At 35.0% G+C, this 12,282-nt stretch overlaps 1 protein-coding gene across 1 annotated transcript; it reads left to right on the top strand.

Annotated features, from left to right (window-relative positions):
• Nucleotides 1-6,419: 6,419 nt before the first annotated feature.
• LOC134274322 (uncharacterized) lies at nt 6,420-11,952 on the top strand. The gene is made up of 4 exons (XM_062756592.1): nt 6,420-6,600; nt 8,516-8,612; nt 9,834-9,967; nt 11,336-11,952. Exons 1-4 carry the CDS (start codon nt 6,552-6,554, stop codon nt 11,710-11,712), a joined length of 657 nt encoding a protein of 218 aa, XP_062612576.1. The 5' UTR covers nt 6,420-6,551; the 3' UTR covers nt 11,713-11,952.
• The last annotated feature ends 330 nt before the right edge of the window (nt 11,953-12,282 follow it).

The raw sequence follows: 12,282 nt of genomic DNA, 5'->3' as shown, positions 1-12,282 counted from the left end.
AGAATTAATTTGAAATATTTGTTTACCTACAGTAATGAGCTCTTTCTTCGGAATAAATATATAGAGGATATCTATATTGTGTGATTTGATATTGGCTTTATCCAACGAGTTGAAATGGTGTATATATTCGCGAGGCTTGCCGAGCGAATATACACCATTTCAACGAGTTGGATAAAGCCAATATCAAATCACACAATTATAGATGTTCTATTTATCTCATACGACTTTCGTTTAAACAAAACTTTGAGACTTCCCCTGCGAAACTACATGAATGACTGCCAAAATCAAATAGATGACGTATAACTTGATGACGTAGCACCGTTGATGTTTACATGCGTCGAGAGAAAGTAGATCGAGTTCAAAATTTAGAATATTTGCTATCTGTGTCTTCGAAAACATCATGTTACAATTGCTGGAGCTTTACATCAAACGAACTTCTGACTGAAAGTTGTTACGACTATGGGGATCGTGAAAATCAACTCTTTTTACGATGGCAGTACAAATCATGCTAGGCAAGGCTAGGGGCCTAGACTTTGTCTAGATTGTTTGCTGATCCATGGTAAGTTACAACTACATTACTAGGTAGGCATACGTAGTATGATATAAGAAAGCATTGTTAAAGATGTCAAAGGAGTCTTATAACAACAACTTAACTGGTAGGCTTTACTTTCTCCGAAAACGATTTAAGGGGGGGGGGGGGGTGGGGGTAACATCTGTCTTCAAATAGCCAACGGGTTCCTTGATAAAATAAGACACTTCTTTGACATATACCCGTCTTTTTCTTGCTTTTAACGATATTACTACACTTTATCATTCATTTTATAAGGGCAACACTTTTTACAAATAAAAGTTTCAATAAAATAAAATCTTGAAGCGAGGGATCGTGTCAAAACCGGAAGTGCTATTGATAAAGCATCTACCCGTTGATAAAGCATAAGTTTATCCAACGGCCTGTATCACAAACACGTATGAGATAAATGATAAAACTAGATGCTGTCATGAGACAGTAATACCCGCACTAAGGTGTTTGCCTCTAAATACAAGCTCCTACATATTGCGCGGCTTTCCAAGGAAAAAGTCAAAATAATTCTATAATTTACATAGGCGTCGGAACCGGGGGGGGGCTAGGGGGGGGGAGCTTTTTTTCCAAACATATACTTAGTATAGATATTGAACATTGCTTCATAGGTTTAGCCCCCCCACTTTCCACAGACACATGGCAGTATAGGTAAAAAATGGGAAAAAGGTAGTGTATAGAAAAAAAAAATTGGTACTGAAGTTCGAATTCATCCCCCCCCCCCCCCCCCCCCCCCCCCCCCGAAATAGGATTTTCGTGTTTGGGAAATTGATATTTTTGTGGTTTTTTTTTTTTTTGCTTGTCAGGTTTTTGAGAAGGTATAAAAAAAATTTTTACACCTAGCCCCCCCCCCCACTTTGAATTTGCTTCCGACACCAATGATTTACATGTATTCATCAAACTGAGTATGAAATTCTCAGACCCTGTGACCTATAACTCAGAACCTTTTATATTTATTTTACATGCTTAATTCATTATATACCATTTTGAATTCTATTAATGATGTAAATTAGATTTTGATAAATGTTTTGCTCATAATAGGACCTTTTTAAATTTATTAATGCCCCCCCCTCGACACCACAATCACACAGCACATACTGTTTGGAATAGGCTAAATAGAAAAGTTTTGTTAAAACATCGTTTGTTATGAATTAATTTAAAATTTGTTCTTGTACTATACATGTTAACATGTAAATTTCTACATCACATCACGTTGCGTCACCCATTATCATATTTTTAGATTAAACACCATTTGGCACACCTCGGCCGATTCCCACTTCATCTGATAAGGTGATGGAATCGACGAAGGTTTGTCGAATGGAATTAGCACATGGCTGCAGTCTGGTGTGCATTGGATTAATTCATTTTGTGTTATAATTGGATTTATATTTCATGAAGTTGACGAGACATAAGGCAGTCTGTAAGTACAAGTTTAAGTATAGTGGGGGGTAAAATAAACCCAAACTATTAGGTTAAAGTTCAAAAAGGGTCAAAGATCATCGCAGGCCACACTAGACGAACTTCATATTGTGAAGTTATCTGCCATTGTCGATGTGACATTCAGTTACTGCCAATACTGGTGCAAATCCAGAATTTTTTTCGGGAGTAGGGAGGGGGGTTCACATCTCAGTCAAAAAATTTCCAGCCCAGAATTTCCTGACAAGCAGGAGAAAAAAAACTGAAAACAAATAAACAAAATAAAAACAATGATAGTGTGGTCAATGTTTTTCTCAGTTACGGGGAGGATGTCCAAAGTCATTTTTTATTTGCTTCAGTATATAGTCTTGTTTAAATAACAAAGCAAATTCCAGGGGGGGGGGGTGATGGGGGATTCCAATCTCCCTACCCACTCCCTGTCCCTGAAATAACAATCTATTTTGTGATTCCAATTAAATAGTATATTTTTTTCCATTTGAGTAATTATACATATTTTGTTTCTTGTGTTTATATTATGTCTGTCCATTTGTCTGCAGAAATTATAACCTTGCCCATAAGTTTTAAGTGGGATGGGCTATACAAATGGCTTCCACATTTTATAGGTTTATTTTTTGTGACAATTAAGACCTTTTATTTGGGTACCATTAATTTTTACCTGAAATCGCTTGACCTAGGATACACATTTTTACAAGAAAAATACCAAACTTTAAACTCCGCCTAAATTTTGATCAGTAGGTGCTAGGGCTTTCATGCTTAACATGTGTATTCATTGTGAACTGTCAACAGGTATAAATATGTTTGACCTTGACCCTAGAGTTTGAACCATTTAAAATAAAAATTAACCTTGGCAATTAACTTTTGAACAGGAATTACTAGGGATTTCTTTATTTCACATGTGCATTCCTTGTGACAAGACTCTCTTTTGATACTAACAATTTGAACCCTTTGACCTTGACCTTTGAATTTGACATATATTTGAGAAACTTCCACCTTCGCCATAGGCTTCCATACAGGGACATCAGTGTTTCACAAACACATCTTGTCTTCATTATTATTTGGTGGTGTCTCCATATGAGGGAAAAATTCCCAAGAGAGATGTATTCACAACAAACAAACAAATTACTAAAGAAAATATAAAACATGAATATGTTGGTCATGCATATCTCTGCATGAAAAAAACAGCTTTTCAAATACTGCAACCATATTCTAACCCTTTCAAAACACTCATTTGAGCTTTTCTGGTTTCCTTAGCATATAACGTCTGTCGTGACGTGTCGTCCATCTGTTTGTCTGAAAACTTTTTACATTTTTAACTTCTCTAGAACCACTGGGCCAATTTTACCCAATTCATATAGAAATATGTACATTTGTATGTCAGACTGTCCATCTGTCTCAATAAATTTAACCTTGGTCATCACGGTCATATCTACTGAATATTAAACTTATGTATTAGTATTTACCTGTGAGAATGGCATGGGTTTTTTTTTTTACCTGTGACCTAGAAGTTTGACCTACTTGCAAAAAAATTAAATTGTTATAAATTCATCATTTTGAAAGAGAAAAGTTAGGGCATTCATATCATAATGCATGTATGTTATTACCTGTGATAAGACCTTTCCAAATAAATCATGACTTTTACTCTGTGACCTTGACCTTGAAGCGGGCAAGCCTCTACTTTTCAAAAATGTTGCATTTGCTTATAACTTTTGATTGAGATGAGATATGACTCTCACATTTGACATGTACATTAATTACTCATAAGAATTCAAGGTGTTTCCCAGCATGTGATGCTTTTTTACCCCTTGACGTTGATGTTTTACATAATTTTCAAAATATTTAACTCTCCTAAAAGATGATTAGGCTTCTGAGTAACATTAAGGAAGACTTCAGGGAAGACAGGGCTTTTTGCACAAAAAATGTCATTTTTCGACCCACATTTGACCCCCTAGGGCAAAATCTTAATTCCAAAACCTTACTGCACATCTACCTGACACCACCAACTATCTCCCAAAAGATGATTAGGCTACTGTGTAAAATGTAGGAGAAGTTCAGGGAAGACGGGGCTTTTTGCATAAAAAACGTCATTTTTTGACCCCCATTTGACCCCCCGGGGCAAAATCAAAGTTCCGAAACCTTACTGCACATCTACATGACCCCACCAACCATCTTCCAAAAGATGAATAGGCTGCTGAGTAAAATGTAAGAGGAGTTCAGGGAAAACGGGGCTTTGTGTATAAAAAACGTTATTTTTCGACCCCAATTTGACCCCCCGGGGCAAAATCTAAATTCAGAAACCTTACTACACATCTACATGACCCCACCAACCATCTCCCAAAAGATGATTAAGCTACTGTGTAAAATGTAGAAGGAGTTCAGGGAAGACGGGGCTTTTTGCATAAAAACATCATTTTTCTACCCCATTTGACCCCCTGGGGCAAAATCAAAATTCTGAAACCTTACTGCACATCTACGTGACAACACCAATCATCCCCCAAAAAATGATAAGGCTGCTGAGTAAAATGTAAGAGAAGTTCAGAGAAGACGGGGTTTTTAGCATAAAAAACGTCAATTTTCGACCCCCATTTGACCCCCTGGGGCAAAATCAAAATTCCAAAACCTTACTGCACATCTACATGACCCCACCAACCATCTCCCAAAAGATGATTAGGCTACTGTGTAAAATGTAGGAGAAGTTAAGAGAAGACGGGGCTTTTTGCATAAAAAACATCATTTTTCGACCCCCATTTGACCCCCCGGGGCAAAATCAAAATTCCGAAACCTTACTGCACATCTACATGACCCCACCAACCATCTCCTAAAAGATGATAAGGCTGCTGAGTAAAATGTAAGAGGAGTTCAGGGAAGATGGGGCTTTTTGTATAAAAAACGTTATTTTTCGACCCCTATTTGACCCCCTGGGGCAAAATCAAAATTCCGAAACCTTACTGCACATCTACCTGACACCACCAACCATCTCCCAAAAGATGATTAGGCTACTGTGTAAAATGTAGAAGGAGTTCAGGGAAGACGGGGCTTTTTGCATAAAAAAATTATTTTTCTACCTCCATTTGACCCCCTGGGGCAAAATCAAAATTCCGAAACCTTACTGCACATCTACGTGACAACACCAATCATCCCCCAAAAAATGATAAGGCTGCTGAGTAAAATGTAAGAGAAGTTCAGAGAAGACGGGGCTTTTAGCATAAAAAAAAGTCAATTTTCGACCCCCATTTGACCCCCCAGGGCAAAATTAAAATTCCAAAACCTTACTACACATCTACATGACCCTACCAACCATCTCCCAAAAGATGATTAGGCTACTGTGTAAAATGTAGAAGTAGTTCAGGGAAGACGGGGCTTTTTGCATAAAAAACATCATTTTTCGACCCCCATTTGACCCCCCGGGGCAAAATCAAAATTCCGAAACCTTACTGCACATCTACGTGACACCACCAATCATCCCCCAAAAGATGATAAGGCTGCTGAGTAAAATGTAGAAGGAGTTCAGGGAAGACGGGACTTTTTGCACAAAAAACGTCATTTTTCGACCCCCATTTGACCCCCCGGGGCAAAATCAAAATTCCGAAACCTTACTGCACATCTACATGACACCACCAACCATCTCCCAAAAGATGATTAAGCTACTGTGTAAAATGTAGGAGGAGTTCAGGGAAGAAAAGTGTGACAGACGGACGGACGGACGGACGGACGGACATGAGTAACAACAATATACCCGAACTTTCTTTAGAAAGTGCGGGTATAATTACACTTTTTACTTACAACATAAACCTAACGTAATAGCGACTTTTATTCAGTTTGTTAGTTCAAAGAAAATAAATTTTCACATTGCTATTTTTCAAAGAAGAAATGTTCATCCCTTTTAACATATGAGAATTTTGCCTAGTAATTGGGTGTTTGCTTTAAAATTCTTACAATTGTTCACCGTGCGAGGTCAAATCTAAGACCTAAACATAGGAAGTGACTGTTCCGTCGCCATTAGAATTGAAAATCACGTAATTGACAGACGAATCTTTAAAAAAAACGAGGCTCCGTTTCACAGTAGCTTTTGCCTCGGTAAAAAAAAAAACAGTGCCTCGTGGTCCTAGGTATCGAACAAAGTCTGAATTTGAAGCTCAACATTTTTTTGGTGAAATCTCTCTAGGAGTGAAATATTAGAATCTGACATTAAAGAGTACAACGTCCATCCATCCATCAATCAATCGACTGATTGATCGAACAATGAATCAATTTATGAAGACAGTATGTACCGAGCACGACAGTGACGTCATCTTGGTGTAACATTGCGGATGTTTGACTGTGACGACAGCGGGTCATTAAGTGTCAGACCGAGGACAAATGATGGGGATAGAGTTGTGCTGTAAATTTCTTTATTAGATTCTAAATCACTGATGATGAATTTATAGATGATTGTTCAGTGACTTGAGCTAACAGCGTCCGTCCATACATCCGGGTCGCTTCAATTCACCATGACTAATTGTTGTACATACATTATCAATATTCATTAATACACGACACGATGGAGTCCCTTTTCCATGGAGCATGGAGTTTAATATTAATTCTATATGGTAAGTTTTTAACATAAGAACTTTTTAGTGTTAAAAATAAATAATATAGCACAATAACGAACAGTATGCGAGCTCAAAAGTCCATTAAACAATACATAATAAAGGCAGGTATAACACTTCCCACCAAAACATCAGAAGTGGATTAAGGTACCTTGGAGGAGTGTAAATAATGGCCAAACAATTTAAAAATGTCAGTCACCATTTGATTTAATGATAGATTGAATTTGCTGACAAGGTCATTGTATCGACCATAGAATTCACGAAATGATGACTTTAAAAGAGACTGCTGATATTCTTACTTTTATAATTTAAAAAAAAATAATTTAATGAAAAATATTACTGTAACCCCATCAGGACAAAATTAAACATATAATTTTTTAAAGATCAAAACTAGATATTTAAAAAAAAATTTATGTTAAGTGTCACCTCTTCTTGATACCTAATATCAAAAATTCTTCCTTGAAAAAGATTTATTTACGATTCAAATAAGTCAAGTTATATTAGCAATCCTGTAAGAATGAAAACATACGCATTCTAACTTTATACACGAAAGTGAGCCTATAAGAATGGAGCATTTTAATTTTCATTGTAATGAAAACATACATTATCTTACTTACATGAAAGTCATTGAAATGATAAATACATTAAGATAGATTTAATCTATGTTTTGATTGGTACATTTCCTTTTTGTGATATTAATCTAAAATATTGTTTAGGCATTTGATCTCCTCCGGAATCACCAGGGCTTTGTGTTTATGTTCACGTATTTGATTATTTTGAATTTTTAGTAAGATCAGTCTCTTTTCTTCATCCTTCTTATGTTAACAATATACTGAAAATGATATAGATACTAAATAAGAAATATAAACCTTTTAATTTAGTATAGAAAAGAAAAGGCGAAAGAATTTTTTGTAAGCGCATGTAATACATAAGATAGAGACAAGCGTAGAAATACGATTACTATAACGTGTCATCAATGAATTTGTACTTAAGAACTTCCGCCTGTTAAGAGCGGAAGTAACTGGAAGTCATTACTGTCGTTAACACTTCAGGGTAAATCCTAGGCTTGTATTACACACCTTGTGTATTAATGTCAATTTTAAATCTACATGTAGAGTAAACTAAAAACTACACAGTAAAATCATTTAATTTAACGATTTTAATGATTCTTTGATTAATAAATGTAAAGAATCTTAAAACTTCTTCATATTCACGCGTCTTAATATCAAAACTAATTGGCAAATTTCACATTGAATACAAATATGCCTTCAATAAATTCAATTAAAATGTGTACAAAACTAGAGTACAATTCTCTTTCATATAAAAGAAACATATGAAGAAAATTATATATAATTTAGGTACTGAAACTTCTTGAAAGAAGACAAACCTAACCATTTAGTGGAAACTATTATTTGCAGCAATCATTCCTCTCGGGCCTATGGTGATGTTACAATATTATTATATGTAGGGAATATTAAAGAACATTGCATCCAACTTGTGCTAGACAGTAATATATTAAGATAATTTTTTTTAAATTTTTATCACCGAAGCCCTTTTCTGATAAATTATTGACAGTATCTAATTTATTGAAATGTTCTTTACAATTGGACTCTTAATTTTTTGTAGATTTTAAATATGATATGATATTCCACTTGGTCATAATAAACTTAAAAGTTTTGTCTGAAATAATTTTAAGAAGCGCCATCACAGGCTTTGTTTGAGGAAAAGGATCATAAATTACAAAAATGAACGTCGTGGAAACTCAAAAACAAAAAAAGTCAAAAATTAAGAATAAAAAGACCAGCTTAAAGTCACCCATATAAGAAACTTTTATAAACATATAATCAGTTTGCAACTATTTGGATATCGTCAAATATGTATTTCATGAAGGTGATGCTTTGTTTTACTTTGGTAGGAACGTACCTTCAGGAAGAAGAGGGCAGAGTTTTTGTCACATACAACAGGGGTAGAACCGTCACTTATTCCTCTTACAGAAGGAGTCAAAATAGCCAGTAAGTAAACAACAGAAAATTAATCCTAAACCAGTTACCTGATGTCATATATTCCTCCTACAGAAGGAGTCAATATAATCAGTAAGTACACAACACAGGGTTAAACCTGAAGTGACGCCATATATCCCTCCTACAGAAGGAGTTAATATAATCAGTAAGTACACAACACAAGGTTAAACCTAAACCTAACGTCATAAATTCCTCTTACAGAAGGAGTCAATATATCAAGTAATTACACAAGGCAGAGTTAACCCTAAACCTGACGTCAAATATTCCTCTTACAGAAGGAGTCAATATATCAAGTAATTACACAAGGCAGAGTTAACCCTAAACCTGACGTCATATATTCTTATCGAGGAGTCAATATAAACCTATCCAATAAGATATCGAAAGTGGGGGACCACAATACTTTTAATTTGTTTAATATAATTAGTATTTAGTCGTCTAACTAACATGACGAAAAGCCCAGACCCACGTTAAGACAATTTCAAATTAACGATTGATTTTCATAACAATGATCTAGCTTCCAATATTTGCATCGAGAACTATTTTACTTAAAATAATATGAGTATTTGAATAATTTTGATGAATTTCATTGCTCTTAGCAATATTTATCAGCAAATACAATATATCGTTGAGTCACATGATGACTGATGATTTTCATACTTACTGTTTGTCCATTATTTATAAAACGAATTTTTTGACGACGGATTTTTCTATTATTTTCCGATCATGACAAGAAGTACACGGCGGGTGCGCCCGGTCGGCAAGGGCTGCTTACTCCTCCATGGCACCTGATCCCATCTCTGATGTTTTGGAGGACTGTGTTTGCTCTTTCCGTATTTTGTATTGCTTTATGGACTTTTGATCTTGAATACTGTTCTTTATCTCCAGGTTTCATTCCTCTTCTCTATTATCCAGTGAAATAAATTGAAAACGACACAAGTTTATATCTAATTATACGTATGAACACTTATTGATAAAAGGTGAATTCAGTATAATCAAAAGTGGTTAGAATTCTATTATTTGTATTTTAAACTAAATTTTAAAAAAAATCCTAAATTAAAAGAAAACTATAATCAAATTTTAACCTATTTTTGGATCTACCTCCAAACTTATGTACGCATTAATTATATTTGACTACTTTTTTTTCAGAAGTAATTCCCGTCTGATGTGGATTTTTGTTTCATTTGACTACTTTGGTTTGTTTTATTTTTTCAGAAGTAATTCTCGTCTGATGTGGATTTTTGTTGGCCTCTTTTTCGGATCCATAGTTCTAGTTCTACTGTGTTTCTTTTGTTATATCAAATGTAAGAGAAAAACCCCAGAGACAGAGAACAATACGGGAAATGCAGGTATGAAATTTTCTCCGATATTGACAGTATAGTGAACACGACGTTTTGTTCTTACTCTCGTTCCTTAATTGTTTTTGTAAATATATACTTGTACCAGATACCCTTGGATAGGACGTTTTCCCTGTGAAATTCTTGATTTCTCTCCGCATTAAGCTTACGACTTAAATATATATCAGAAATATGTATAGGTTTCAATATTGAACATACTCTTAGTATCCTCTTGGTTAAGGTTTCGTCAAAGGTCAAAAAATGTCTAAAATTTATTTTTCAATAGCTAAAAACCTATGTGAGGTATAAGATTAACACTTTGATAGATAAATATATCACTGATGAACAAATAGGAAGTATCACTTGATAACAAATACTTAGAAAAAACTTTTTTTGAGAAAAATGTGCATGTTTAAAGAAAAACGCATCTGCTTAATTCTGTCCTTTTAGTGAAAACCATTATTGCAGAAATAATATATGTTTATCAATGAAGGGCAAGTTGGACATGAATGGTCTCTGACAGGCTTCTATTGAAAGCATGACATGTATAAATACAAGACCCCAATATAATCGGCCATTTGCAACGTACTTTCAGTTTCAGATCTAAACATTTTGGACAAATTAAACACATAAAACAACTTTCCAGAGGCTATCAAAGTCCAACTTGCCCTTCATTTATCAACATTTATTGTTTCTGCAATAATGGCTTTCACTAAAAGCACAGAATTAATTAAGGGTTTTTTCTTAAAATAAATGTATTGTTTTAACAAAATTTTTCTTGGTAAATATTTTTTTAAGTACTTGTTATCAATTGATACTTTCTATCTGTTAATCAATGATATATTTATAAACTGTCAAAGTTTTAAGTAAATAAACCATATAGTTTTGAAACCATTGTAAAAATAAATTGTTGGACATGTTGACCTTTGACGAAACTTTAACGAATAGGTTGGAAGGCAAGTAGGAAGTAACAGGTACAAATATGAAACAGATATGTCGGACTCTGTGGAGTCTTCGATTGGAATTTCACCAAGATATATCGATTAGACATATAAATTTTAGCAACTATTTTAATCTGATAAGAATTGTCGAAATGTGCGAATGTTGATTCAAAGGTAACGGCAAGTATTTTCTGCGTACGTAGATGTTATAATGCAATGCATTGTTTTTTGAATAGTAATTATTTGCGTCTTTCGATAGTCACTGATGTAGGCCATATTATCTCCCTGAAATTTTGCGAAATTTAGAGCCTCCTCTACTCCCCCGCAATAGAACAGTCGTAAGTTAGATACACGCGTCTCCGAGGTACATGTAATAGTACATATTCGTATTGTGTGTTTAAATCTATGTTACATTTAAAGGTGTATGTTCTATTTGCAGTGTCAGTGGTACGATTGCCAGATACAAGATATGATATAAATCCTCCTCCTAGCTATTCCCAGACAGTACAAGACGGACACCGGACCCTCAAAGTATCTGACGCAAATAGCCCTCCTAGATACAGTGATATCATTAGTCCCCCGGGGAATGTCGAGTCCACTCCGGGGTCATGTACTTTGACGACAGAATCCGTCAGTAGTCCATCAGCTTCTGCCGCTCCCCGTGACATCGATATCAGATCACACGTGGAGACACAGACAGGTGGATCAGACCCCGAGGACAGGTCAACAGCAGGAGACAGTGACGAACGAAAGGAAGAGGCACATACCCCGACCCACGATAAAGCAGGACTTATTGACAATGAAGTAGATGGGTGACTGTGTTTATAATAAAGTTAAAAAAGCAACTCATGATGACTGATGTGGTGTAAAAACTCTTTATAAGAACACTAGTATTGATTTTGATAAAAGAGATCTTCCTTATCTCCAGAAGTTTTATTTGTATCTCTAATCACTTTTCTATGATCAAACATGTTCAGAGGATCTAATAGATAGTTGCGTGTAGATCAAAGGGAGGGCACAATTTCAATGAAGTTAGAGTAAATTTACCAGAAAACTTGATGTTGTCACCACTTCTCAAATTTCTTTAATCTTAGATGTATTCTATGAATATTTTGAAAGGCAGATCAATGCTATCGCAGCAGATCAGCATGACTTCATCCAGACACTTGATGGGACATTGGAGATTAACAGAGACAGCCAAAAGTTTGGTTGAATATATTCTCGACCTTTCTGAAATACAGATTCCTAGAAATATAGGATTATGACGGGAAAAAGTTACTATGATTTGTCTTAGTTCAGGCCATCAAGAGTTTCTTTTATTTTATTTTAGTGGATAAAATATATGGATTAGAATCAAATAGGTACAAGAAAACATTGATGTAACCA

This window comes from Saccostrea cucullata, unplaced genomic scaffold (genome assembly GCF_032062105.1).
Source record: "Saccostrea cucullata isolate Sc308-1 unplaced genomic scaffold, CSIRO_AGI_Scuc_v1 ctg7823, whole genome shotgun sequence".
Lineage (NCBI taxonomy): Eukaryota > Metazoa > Mollusca > Bivalvia > Ostreida > Ostreidae > Saccostrea > Saccostrea cuccullata.
Note: the sequence above shows the minus strand (reverse complement) of the source record. Positions and strands in the feature narration are given on the sequence as shown.